Here is a 13,487-nt window from a genome sequence, read left to right on the forward strand (position 1 = left end):
AAGGATACTCCCCACCATTTCATTTCTAGAATAAATCTTCCATTGTTCTTTCATTTTAAAATGGACTCTAATTATTAAACCATAGGCTAAAGTAATTATTATATATTAATTTTTCAGGGATTTAACCTGAGATTTACCAACTCAGGTGTAATTACTGTATCAAATGAAATTATTTTTGCTATATATCATATTTCAGACTTTAGTAAAACAAATTTTACATGTAAATGTATCTTAAATCAAAGTCCTCTAAATGCATTTTAAAATTGTGTAAATTTTTCATACAGTTAAGTATGAAAACAACAAAATTTATTTGTCCTGTACTAGCATATACTACAGCATGCAGCTCAATAAATCAGCAGAATATTGTGAAACTGCGAGCAACTACATACATGCCTGTTGCTTTACCTGGGACGGCTGACCAAAAAATGTCAGAGGCGTGTGTTACAGCTGACTGCATTGTAATGTCTGGTGACCAACATCACTCATAGAGACCAGATAAGAGAACGCGACTCTTTCCTCCAATGAAATACCAATTAGATCTGCTTCTGCTGTGAAACGCACTCGCTGAAAATCGGTGGCTGGAGCCGCGTGGTGGATCCGCACACGGAAGCCTGCAGTGAGCCCGCAGCCACGCGCAGCGCCAAGGACACGATGTGAGCCCCGCAAAGGCAAGTTACATAATCAGAGACAGCCGAGGCCATGGGGAAAGGCGATCAAAGGATAGTGCGTACCTGCCTGGTGCGCAGATGTAAACCTGCATTCCTCTCGGCTTTAGATTGTACCATCACCTGGTTTGCTACGCGCATTTTGGGAGATAACATATCTGAAAACTCGAGGGTGTGATTAGTCTTGGAAATAATAGCTCTAGCATGTATATATATATTAACCATTTCTAGGCCACATAAAAGGAAGATGCTTAGGTGGGCCGCTGCCCCGGCACTGGCCAGCCACCTTTAGAGAGAAAAAGGACAAATGATGCTATAGCTTAGGGCTTGGGGAACCCTAAAATCACTCTTTAAAAAAGATGAAAGGTCGCTGGGGCGGCAGGGCCCGGCTTGGTGCCCGGCGCTTTAGGGAGAAGCTCTGCGCTTCCGTTGCACCAAACCTCGGCTTTCGCTTCTCTAATATTTAGGGGGAGCAAAGCATCATCGATAAGAATCTGGCTGTCTCCTCGCACGGGGCCCAGCTCGGGATTCTTCCAAGTTCCGTCCCCTTCGCTGCGTGCAGATCCCTGGCTCTGGGCGCGCCGTCGCTGCCACACCTGGGTTACGGTGGGCTGGGCACCTGGGCTCACCTCGCTCCATTCTTGCCTTCACCCATCCCTATGCCCGGCAGGAAAGCTGCCTCGCCAGCGCCTGCCCGGGAGGAGAGTGTGTGCCTGGCCTTGACTGCGACCCGCAGGACCTCAGAAGCCCAGTGACACCTAAAACGAGGCTCCCAGGCGCAAGCACCTCCCGCAAAACGCTCCGGCGTTGTCGGCGCAAACCCGAGCTCTCACTAACTTCACTCCAGCTAATCGCCAGGAAAGCGTAGGGCGCGCCACAGCGGCCTCTCCCGCCTCGCCCCGCGTGCTGAAACTCCCCGCACTCGGGCCAGCTGGGACGCGGGGCTAGCGCCGCAGCCTCTGAGCTCCCGGAGCCGAGCCGAGCGCTCCCCGCGGCCTCTCCGACTTCTCCCCTAAGGGCGAGGAAACGGCCCCTGCGGCTCCGCGCCGGCGAGGCCAGCGGCTCCGGGCGCCGCGCCGGGCTGGGAGGGCGAGCGGGCCGGGGCTGCCCGGCGAGGGTTAATGGCAGCCCCCGCGGCCCGGTGGGCGCGGACGCTTCCTCTGCGGCGGCCCGGGAACGTGGATGCGGCGCCCGCAGGATGTTCGCCGGCTGGGCCCGGCAGCCAGGAAACATGAGAAGGCCGCGGCATTCCTGTTCCCGGGCCGCGCGCGCCGGGCTGGGTAAATAAAGCCGGGACGGCGGCGGCGGGCGGGGAGCGCGCCGGAGCCCGCGCGGAGAGCATGCGGCGGGGATGGGAGTGCGCCTAGCCTCGACGCGGGACAGCCAGCCGCCGCCCGCCCCGCCGCCGCAGGTACAGCCGCGCGTCGCGCGGACCCCGCGGCCAGGGAGGCTCGGTCTGGCCCCCGCGCCGCACCTTCCTTCTGCCCCGGGCGGCTCGGCTCCCCCGCCCTTCCCCCACCCCGCCGAGGTCCGGTAAGGACGCGCGGGTGGCGGCCAAGGCTGGCCCCAGGGTCCGCGAGGAGCCTGGGAGCCCACCTGGCCGCGCCTCCTTCGCGTTAAAATTACTCGCGGGCGCTGGGCGGCTCAGTTCCGCAGCGAGTGGGCTCCCCGGCCAGTCTGGAGTGAACCGGGTAAGTGGCTCGGGAAGAGGGGCGGGGGACCACGCGCGGGCGCCCCGGGAGCGGTAAGAGCTGCGGTTCACATGTCCCCAGACCTCTTGCGACAGGCTCGCGCTCTCGGACCTTTGCCACCGTCTGCCACTGCGCCTGCTGCCCCAGACTGTGCCTAGTGTCGGCAGTGCGAGCTCGGTGGGTTCGGCACAGCCGGGGGAGGGTCCGAGCCGGCAAACCTCGGCGTGGCTTTCGCTGGGAAACGCGTTGTCGCACGTAGAACTGCGCCGGGTCGGGGCAGAAACGGGCTGGGAAGGGCGTCTGGCGCAACCAACGCGGCGCGAATGCACATCTCCAAGCGCGCTGACTTAAGAAGCAAACGCGGCGGCCTGGCTGCAGAACAGGGCCGAGAGCACGGAAACTGCTCGGCCACTTCCCGCCGGGCTGTGCGCACACCCCGCACGTACCTGTCCGCGCGCGGCACGCAGTCCTAGGGGACACTCGGCGGCCAACAGAGGTCCGACTTCCCTACCCCACGAATCACTGACGGTAGCGTGGTTTATTAGCATCGGCCACAGTCCTAATGTCGCGCGTGGCCGCTGCGGCGGTGGCCGGAGGGCGGGGCGAGTGGGGCGCTTGTCTAGGCGCGCGTGTGTGCGGTGGGGGGCGGCCCGCGCTGTGCGGGCCGGGCGGGGACGCGCTGGCGGCGACCGAGGCCGCTCGGAGGAAACGGGAGACGGGGCGGGGGAGGTGGCCGCCCCGGGGCGGTAACTGGGCGGCTGGGGGCGGCGCGGACTTGCTCCCCACGCCCGCGCGTGGTGGGCACAGGCCTCTGGCCGCCGCGCCCCTGGAGGTGAGCTGCAGGGTCTCTGGGACGGTGGCAGCCGCTGGCCGGGAGGTGGGCGGACCGCGCTGCCCCTGCCGGACCTTCCGCTTCCGACATCTCTACAGACCCCGAAATGTCGCTGGAGCCCCCAGAGAGGGGCCGGTGTGCAGGGATTCGAGCTCGTGTCTGGCCCCCGCGCTGCAGAAGAGCACAAGCTCGGCCGCAGGCTCCGGCGGCCTGGGTCCCAGCGCCTTGGACCCGCCGGATCCTGCGCGTCCCAGGGCGGGCGGATAATGGGAAAACTTGGGGAGAGAAGAGGGAAATGTGGGGCATTTGTCCTGATGCCACTTAACTTTCCTTGTCCTCAGCCCCACTCCAATCCCGGGGCATCTTAGCCGAAAGAAGATGCAGGGGTTTCGGCCAAACCATCCAGGATCTAGGAAACATGAAAATTCCCAAAATCCCGGTATGGCCCAGGACTCATTACTGGGCCTCCGGGTGCGGTAGTTCACAACCCCAAATCTTCCCTTCCGCCCGTGCCCTCCCGGCGCCCCGAGTGAGGGCTCCGAGAGCCTTTAATCCTCTGATGTGACTGAAGGACCACGCCTGCCCGCTCCGCTACCCCAGTCCGCGCCCAGGTTCAAAGCCAGACTCGTGGGGTCATTTGGGAATTTCTTTCCTTCGCTTTCGGGGTGAATCATTACCAGTTGAAGATCTTGGGGCGGGGCTGGAGGACCGGGCTGCATCGCGGGGACCAGAACGAGGGCAGGTGCCTGTCCCGGGAGTGTGCCCGGAGGCGCGAAGCGGCGAAACTTCTCTCCCCTGCTTGGCAGCGGGCGCGGGCCCGGAGCGGGGACGCAGGTCCGAGTTGTGCGGGCGAGTGAGTAACGTGCTGCGCTTTCCTCCCTAGAACCCGAGCCCTGCCGCGGAGCTCCGGGCGGCCCGGGCCCCAGGCGCGCGCGCCGCCGCCAGCCGGCAGCATGAACACCATCGTCTTCAACAAGCTCGGCGGCGCCGTGCTCTTTGAGGACCGAGGCGCTCCGGAGCGGGAGCGGGGCGGCCGGCCCTACGGCGGCGTCCTGGACGGTCCCCACGCCCGCCCCGAAGTGGGCATTCCCGACGGGCCGCCCCTCAAGGACAACCTCGGCCTGAGACACCGGAGGACCGGGTATGCACACGCCTGGGCCCGCCCGAGCGGTGGGGGCGGCGAGCGGCGTGGGGTCAAGTGCACCGGCCGCCGGGGTCAGGGGCACGGACTGCCGAGCGCGGGTCTGCGCCTCCAGGGCTCGCGCGCGTTCTCGGTTTAAGGATCCGTTTATCAAAACACGAGGGGTCAGTTCGTCAGGACGGCTCCAGAAAGGCTGATTGCAAGCCGAGGGCACGGGTACTGCCCCTCGGTCCCCGCTACCTGGAGCCCTGCGGGTCGCGGGCGAGGGCGAGGCCGAAGGACTGACCCGGGTGCGGAGAGACCGGGCAAGGCCAAGCAGTCGGGGCTTCCCGGGTCGGGCCCCGCGACCTTCCCCTTTGTCACTAGAGCCCTCGCCGCCACCGGCTGCTCGCCAGGCCCGGCCCAAGGTGTCGGGGAGGTCGGCTCCCCGCGGGTGTCCCCGGCGCGCGGCTCCGCGGGGCCGGCCGCTGTCGGTTTATGGAGGGGCCGGGCGGGAACTCGCGGGGGCAGCGTCTGCCCGGCCTGTCCCGGCGGCTGCCGGAGCGCCCCACCGGGACGGCTGCGTCAGCCGCTCGCTCCGCGGCGTGCGCTCGGCAAGCCGAGCCGAGGCTTCGTCCCCGCGGCGCTCGGCCGGCCCGGGCGGGACCGCACCTCGCAGCGGTCAGAGGCGGAAGCCCCGCAGGCTCCGGCGCAGGCGCGTGGGCCTCCCGAGCGGCGCGGGCGGCAGCGCGGCGACACCTCCCGGAGCCGCGGGGGAGCGCACCGCGCGCCGCCCGCCCTGCGAGCGAGCTTCCCGCTTCCCGGAGGGCGTCTCGGTGCACCTGACGGGGCGCGGCGCCCTAACCCCCAGTCGGAAACTGCGCCCGCAGCGCTCTCGGGGTTGGCATCTTTCGTCCGCAACCCTGTGGCAGTCTCCCCCCTTTTCTAGAAGAGCCGCGGACACGGCTGCCGCTTTGCTTTGCTCCCGCTGTCCAGGGGCAGCCTGCCCTTTGACACAGGCCACGGGAACCAGGTGACGGGCAGGAGCTCCCCGGGAGGAAGCCCAGGGCCGGCGGCAGACCCGCCTGGGGTCCCGCCACTCCCGGGAGGGACGGTGTCAGCGGGCAGGGGGAGGGTAACCAGTTAGCGCTGCCCGCATCTGCAGCTACCTTAGCAGTTCCCCTCAAATAGCCGTCCCCTCCTAGACCTCTCTCCTGGGGTTACGGGGTTCAGGTGTCCCCCTTTCAGGATGAGCCAGCGTCCTGCAATGCCACGTGGCGCCCCGCGACAAGCAGGCCTTTGCAAGGAGGCGCCGAAAGCGCTGTCCCCACCCAGAAACCGGGCTTCCACCGCTGTGTCGCCCCACCTCGGGGCTCCCGGAGCGAGGGCGCACGCGGGGCTGGTGCGGCGGCTCGGCCCACGTGCAGGCCCCCGACGGCGCGGCTCAGGGCCCCTCTCTCCCGCGTCCCAGGGCCCGGCAGAACGGCGGGAAGGTGCGGCACAAGCGGCAGGCCCTGCAGGACATGGCGCGGCCCCTCAAGCAGTGGCTTTACAAGCACCGCGACAACCCGTACCCCACCAAGACCGAGAAGATCCTCCTGGCCCTCGGCTCGCAGATGACGCTGGTGCAGGTAACCGGCCGCGAGGCCCGACCCGCCGGGGAGGCCGAGGGGCGCGCACCTGGCGCGGGTGGGCCCGCCCGCGGGGAGGGTGGGCCAGCGCGGAAGAGAGTTCCCGAGTTCCTCTCACCCTCAGCTGTCGCTTCGGTGCAGCTGCAGAGTTTGGGAAGAAGGTAGCTGGCAGTTGGACTCAGGAGCCTTCATTGATGCCTCGAGGGTGCCACGGCCGCGATTTTCAAACTTAGCATCAGCATCGCCTGCAGGGTTTCTTAAAGCGCTGATTGCTGGGCCCCACGACCCGAGTTTCTGATTCAGTGGACTGGGGTGGGGCTGATAATTTACCTTTCCCGCAGGTTCCCAAGTGATGCCTAAACTGCAGGACCCCACTTTGAGAACCACACCGCGTGGCGTCCCATGTTAGGGCCCCTTACAAAGCTCAGGTCTAGGGTAACTTTCAAAGTCACCTTTACAGACAGCGCTAGAAGTGGGGAGTAGAAAGGCAGTGAGTGGCTTTGGATACTTTCTGTTTTTAATAGGAGCATCATGGGCATTACCTGGAACCACAGCACTTTGTTGGTACTTTCCTGAAGGTCGTACGGGGAAGAGGCAGATTTCCGATGGTTGGGTTGCTTTGCCAAGTGCAGAGAAACGGTGCAAGTTTGTTCTCTAGTGAACACACCACGACTTCATATTTGACTAGCTTTTCCAAACATAATCTTATTTGCTATTTGCAAGAACACGATGATGTGGAGCAGTTATTATCAGCATTTTACATAGGACATAACCAAGGCACGCGGAAGTGTCAGTAAGAGGCAGAAGCAGGCCTGGAAATAAAAATAACGTAATTCCAGATCAAATGCCCTTTTCATCACACCAGAATCTTCTTTAATAAATATGGCGGCATGAACTTTTATACATTCCAACCGGCAAATTTATTCAGAAAGAAGAGGAGGACATGGAGCTAGATCAGCTAAAATGTAATTTTATACATTACAGTGGCACCACATAACTGCTTTGGGGAAAATTTGGCCATTCCATTAAAGTTACAGTAAGGGGAACCCCAAAATTTAAAAATTAGATAAAATGAAAATTGCTTTCCAGAATATTTTAAATTGTTCTTTGGGAATTACTGGAAAGTTTGACAAAGCATGAAAGTTGACTTGTAGTCAGGCTTATCAAAACTCTAATATGTATTTTCTGCTGATTTTCAGAATACAATTATAGGGGAAAATATGTGTTTTCTTTCATATTCTCAGGCAATAGTATTAATAGTGATTTGTTGCAGCACTGGATGGGAAAAGTAATTTAATGTTTTTGGCTTGATACCTGTTTAACATAAAATGACGGACCTTTAAGTAATTTACCAAAATAGTTTCTCAATAAATTATTCCAGTCAGAAAAACTTGACTTGTGAAAATGAATGCATATGTTCAAATTTCAGTTTAAACACATATCCTGTTTATTTTGAAAATACATTAATTTATAGTTATTTGAATATTTCATAGTGATGTCAGTGACAAAACAGTAGATTATTTTGGTGGATTATATAGCTTCATATTCAGTGGTGGACATTCATACAGAAGGCAAAAAACATTTTTGACATATTTTTAAACATCTTTTAATTATGAAAAGTAGGACTTGTCATTAGGAGAGCCACTTAAACTTTCTCATGCAGTAGTTTTGTTGAGCTACAATACAAATAGTTATCATTTTAAGTTTTTTTACCCGTAATGAAGTTAAAGTACAAATAATAATCCTTTTTGCACTTATATCTTGGTAAGACTATTACTTTTTTTTTAAATTTACATGAAATTTTCATTGAAAACCCTTTTTTTCTTACACTAGTCCTCAGAAAATAAAAATGCAAAAACTATGTAATTTTTAAATGGGGTAGAGATAGTTATTTATAATAATAAGTGATACCTATATAATGATTTTCTAATTTTACTATAACTGAGGTTGGTTTCTGGAACTTTAAAATGATAAATGGAAAAAATCAAAATGTATAGAATTACCTAGGGACCTTCTATAATCCATTTTGAGGCCAGTTATTTTCGATTAGGCACAAAGGGTTATCTATGTAAAATATGTGTGTATATATGTATACTCACACACATATCTATCTATATGTTTTTACATATGGGGGTTTGTATAAGTCAGACTTAGACATCCAAAGCAGTTTGAGTCTATGGGAAACCAAACTAATATGTAAATACTTTACACTTGTGGGGGGAAAAAATATAAAGCTGAGATTTGAATAAAGTTGTTGGTCCCTGCAACTTGGATCCCTGTGTAATGAGTCAGATTCTCTCCGTGGAGAATTTCTCCTGTGGAGTCAGGCCTCCTGAGAAGTGATCGTGTCTTACTCATCTTCATGTGCCATATCACCCCTGACAGGGCTTTCCAAATAGTAAACTATCTGGACATGTTTTTAGAGTGAATAGGTTCCTTCTGGGAAATAACACTGTGATCATGTGGCTTTCCAAAATACCTTTCTGACAACAAGAGAATGTCTTGACATCTAAGATGTTCTCATTTTAACATCTATACCATCGTAGGAAGTATACAGAGGGCAGCTTGTTATCTTTAATGCAGTATGATTGTTATGCAAATGCAAGTATAACTCATTTTATTATTTCAGAATGTCCTAAAATGTCATATATTAGTGTCTATAGACAAATATGGAGTGTTTCCCTTATTTCTGTCCAAAGTCCTTTTTCTTATTCATTGTGATACTGTCCCTTATGTCTCATGGTTTATATTAACAAGTGGTCAGCATAACTGTTTTATTCCTTACCTACAAGAATGTCTTATATTTTGAGAATTTCTTACACCCTTCACATTTTCATTTTGGTTGTATGTCAGACTTTTCATACAAAGTGATTTTACCTTCTTTTGCTACTGTTAAATTGATAAGGAAGGTGCAAAACCCATAGTCAGCAATCTCCCTTGAAGCCTAAAAATAAAAAGCTGAAACTTTAATGGAGGAAATATTTTTTTAAGACCTCAAAAGGTACTTTTTCTGATGAATAGAAACTCTGAGGACATTGATCAGCTCCAACATTTTTTTCATCCCTGAAAAATGAAGCAAAAAATTATTTATGCAACTTTCATTTATTTCTGTTCAGTAAACTAGGCAACTTGTGTAACTGTGTTTGACTCATTTCCATTATTAATCTGGCATCTTCCTAATGAGATACAAACACTTTTTATTTTTACAGGGAGATGATTGTGCGTGTGTGTGTGTGTGTGTGTGTGCGCTTTGATTTTTAACCAAGCAAAATATTCTTCTGTGCTTGATTCCTCTGGCTGATCATTGTTCAAATATTATAAAAATGTACTCTGTATTCTCCTTATTGTGGAGTGATGTAAAACGTGGTATGTGCTTGGGGTTTGTGTTCTTGAAGGATTTGGAGCTTACCAAGAAATAATGATTGGATGTTAATGCTTCTAATAGAAATCTCAAATGCCTGTGATATGTCCACTTACCATTGGTTAAAACTGCTATGTTGCAAGATTCTGCCCCCTGTGTTGACGAAGCTAGCTCTGTTTTTGGTTGGTATTGAGTGCTTCTGCTGAGATATGTATACCATTATCAACTACAAAGCTTAGAGCAACTGTTCAGTATTCAACTACAAAGCTTATAGCAACTGTTAAATGTTCGACAGACTCGCAGATTGGTCCTTTACAGTATTCCAAGTGTTACACTACATGGCATGGAAATAAGGTGCTCAGTATTTCAGTTGAATAACTCAGAATAAGTTTGTTAATTCAGTATGTTCAAAGGTGGACAGATGCCAGTTTATCCCTTTGGGTTTACTCTAATGATTGCTCTGTCAATATGATGAATGTAAACACCTCCATTAGAGTAGGATGAAAATTTAGTTTTCTCTTCCAGCTTCTAGATATTTGATTCTCTAAGCCTTCACTATAAAATATGGGTTATATATATAATAAAGCACTGAGTTTGACATTAAAATGTTGTTCCAAAACCTACCTTGGTAAGGAGGCCTGTTCCATGTAAAATACAATTTAAAGATAACATAAATGACAGCCTGAAGGGATCTGTAGTAGGTTAAAGGTAGAAAACTTGAACTGGTATTTTTGCCTTCAGTGAAACAGATGGAGTTTGCATGAATTCATCAAGAAAAAATTGCAAAAAAATTTATGCAAATTCATTAACCAGCTATTTGTCTGCTGTTTGCAGGACTTAACTGCAAATAGATATTAAATACCTCACACTGAGTCCAGCTGTTTGGTTGTACTGTAAATTTCTGGGAATAAAATACTGGCAGGGTAAATATTTTAGCAGACTGGTGGCCAGTCAAAATTATGAAATCAGTTTAGAAACGGCCTATATTAGACATCAGCAAACCTTTCTGGAAAATCTCTTAATGTGTAACTATTATAATATGATAAAAACTGTGAGTATATAAAACATAAAAAAGGATATGACTTCTTTACATGAAAAGCTAGCTAATTCTCCATGACATATAAAGGTTGCCCATTCTTTTCTGTTAGAATTATAGTGTATTTTTTTAAAATAGAAAGCCATTGCATTTTTATTACATGAAGAGTTTTGTGAGAATTGGATTTTACACTATACTATGTGGCTGTTGTGTTAAGCTTTAAAGTTAGTTAAGATTTAAGGTTAGTCTGAATTATATGCTGTTTAAGTAAAGAAGGTAACACAGAAAAGTTTTGGGGTTGAATTCTAATAGATACGGGTGCTATAGGGGAAGTTGCAGGCTGTGAGCAGAGCAGTGTGAGCAGAGCAGAGAATTGGTTGCTAGAGAGAGTACCAGCCAAGGGCAAAAAAGAGATTAATACCGACTAGAAAGGAAATTAACGTTGTTGTAGGGGAGTTTGGGCTGTATCCACAGATCTTAGCTTTTAGAGTGGGCAGGCATATTAGGAGCCACCAAATCCATTTTATAGATGAAGGATTTGAGGTTCAGAAAAGTTGAATGACTTATCCACATTCCCACAGCATGTTTTTGGGAAATTCAGAAGAGGAAACCAGGTCCCTCTCCATTCTACCATAGTTCCAAGATAACAGGACATTTATGAGGCTTTGAAAAAGTGGGGTGATTAAATCAAAATGGTGCATCAACAGCTGAAATTGATGATGGTGGTTATGAACCATTTAAGAGGACAGAATGGAAGAGAGGGATGTTAGAAAAATGTTCTAAAGTTCCTAGTTGGTGGTAATGGTTGGCCAAAGTAGTTGGACGAAAACGTTGTTGGTGAGTTGTAGAATCAGAGGGAGGTTTCAGAGATGTAATGAAGAAAGGGCCAGGCACTCTATGCTTCCATGGAGCAGTGGTCCCCAGACTTTTTGGCACCAGGGACTGTTTTCATGGAAGACAATTTTTCCACGGACCAGGCTGGGGGTAGGGGGTTGGTTCCAGGATGATTCAAGTGCATTACATTTATTGTGTACTTTATTTCTATTACTATTCCATTGTGATATATAATGAAATAATTATATAACTCACCGTAGGTTGGAGACCCCTGCCATGGCGAACAGGTACCTGGGTATCCCAGTGAATCATGTCTACTGCTTCACTGCTAGTGCACTTAGCACTTAATACCATGGCCGAAGTATAATAGCTACGCAATAATATTTGTACATTATTTGTATGAATGGTCCTAGAAATTGTCTGTCTGTAGGGAATGGAAAAGACTGAGAATGTGAAGTCAGACCGAATCACAATAATGGTAGCACAGCTTGACAGGAAGAGAAATTGATGAGACTAAGACTATGAAATGCCGGTGAGATAATACACATCATTGCGCATAAATTTGAAAGGATAATTATCATTGCTCAAGGCACAAAGGAGATAATATTGAATATATATGGAAAACTCACCATGTGTTTTCCCATGGCGACAAGGAGGAAAAAAATGTTATTTTGAGTTTTTTTAAAGTAGAATTTACCACAGTTCCATCCGATAATTAGGGCTTGAGCAATGTGCAAAAACATGTGTATTTATAGTATAAATCTAAAAAAAAAAAAAAAAGAAACTTCCAGTGCAAACATTGCCACACAAACCATTATAGTAATGTGGGGGTCATGTTCTGGAGCAAATTCGCAGAAAAGACTTAATTCTCTTCTCATGTTTCATTCTTTTAAAGGCAAATATCGCCCTTTCAGGTTTTAAAAAATCTATATATTGATAGCCTTATATTTTGGAAGAAATTTCAAGTACCATTTTAGCCTCCAGGAATCCAATAATAGCTTTACAAAATGGAAGTAACTTTTCTTTGTTTTGGAATGTTCGTTTCTTTGCCTTTATCTATTTGCCTAAGAAACCCTTGACTTTCTGCTTAAAGCAGGGCGTCTTTTGGCTTTTTTCCTCCCCCCTTGTCTGATTGCTCTACCCCTGATTGTTTTGCTGGCTCCTCTTCTTATGGACCTAGCTCTTTCATCACTGGTAGTTTCCAAAGCTTGGTCCTTCACCTGTTTTAATTCTGCCCACTCTCACATCTCCCGCTACACCCCCGTGCATTTGCTTTTGAACCTGATCTTCCCCTCCCTGAGGTCTCAAATAGCACTTTATTTTCTTGCCAGTTATCTCCTCTGTATGCTTTTCTAGTACCTCGAACGAGACAGTCCTCAAACCAAACATCATTTCATCCTCAAAAAGTTATGCTGTCTTTTTCAAAATGGCACTACCCTTCTCTTGGTCGCACAGGTTTGATAATTCAAGGTCATCTTTAACTCTTCCTTCCTCCACACTGCCTCCCAGTGTTTCTGGAATGTGACTTGGATTTGTTCCCATGTCCTTCTTACTGGGAATACACTGCCCTTCCCACTCTACCTGACATAGTCTGGCCTTCCTTCGAAGCCTAGCCGAGCTTGAATTCTCATGAATTCATGAAGTCTTGAGTCACATACGAAGTAACACCTCTTTCCTTTGGACTCTTGTATTACTTTATTTTAGTGTCTTGTATGCCATGTGTCTTATATTAGTTATTTCTTAATATACACTTTTCTACCTGTCTTACTAGACTTTTCTCTTACTGAATTGTTTCTTGATGGCAAAGCCGCTTCATTTTTCTTATTCCCAGAACACAATAATTACCCAATCTCTGTGGTAAGGGCTGAGCATGTTTGTCGAATAAATGAATGTGCCATACTCATACATCCTGAGAATATTTAGTGATCAGAGCTGAGAAAGGCTGAGATCCTTTGTGAGAAAGTAATTGCACAACGGCTAATGTTTTTTAATGTTTTGCTAATTGAAAAATAATGCTGTTTTAGGTGTCAAATTGGTTTGCTAATGCAAGACGTCGGCTTAAGAATACTGTTCGACAGCCAGATTTAAGCTGGGCTTTAAGAATAAAGTTATACAACAAGTATGTTCAAGGAAACGCTGAGCGGCTCAGCGTAAGCAGTGATGATTCGTGTTCCGAAGGTTTGTTAATATTTTTATTTTGTTTTCTTTTCCTCTGCAATAAGTTTACCTCAATTGCTATCTTAAGGTTGGTCCCACAAAATATGATGGTGCCATAACGGTTCTTTTTTATTCCATGAGGTAACTTTATGTTTACAAT

General features: G+C 49.8%; 1 protein-coding gene across 1 annotated transcript in view; it reads left to right on the forward strand.

Moving 5' to 3' along the window:
• The first annotated feature begins 4,071 nt into the window (after positions 1–4,071).
• The window catches only part of MKX (mohawk homeobox), a 63,677-nt gene continuing 54,261 nt past the window's right edge, over positions 4,072–13,487 (forward strand). Inside the window, exons 1-3 of the mRNA XM_012769817.3 lie at positions 4,072–4,329; positions 5,780–5,939; positions 13,195–13,348. Coding sequence (XP_012625271.1) covers positions 4,142–4,329; positions 5,780–5,939; positions 13,195–13,348 — 502 coding nt within the window. The 5' untranslated portion in view covers positions 4,072–4,141. The remainder of the gene's footprint in view (positions 4,330–5,779; positions 5,940–13,194; positions 13,349–13,487) is intronic.

The sequence above is a fragment of the Microcebus murinus genome, chromosome 25, assembly GCF_040939455.1.
Source record: "Microcebus murinus isolate Inina chromosome 25, M.murinus_Inina_mat1.0, whole genome shotgun sequence".
Lineage (NCBI taxonomy): Eukaryota > Metazoa > Chordata > Mammalia > Primates > Cheirogaleidae > Microcebus > Microcebus murinus.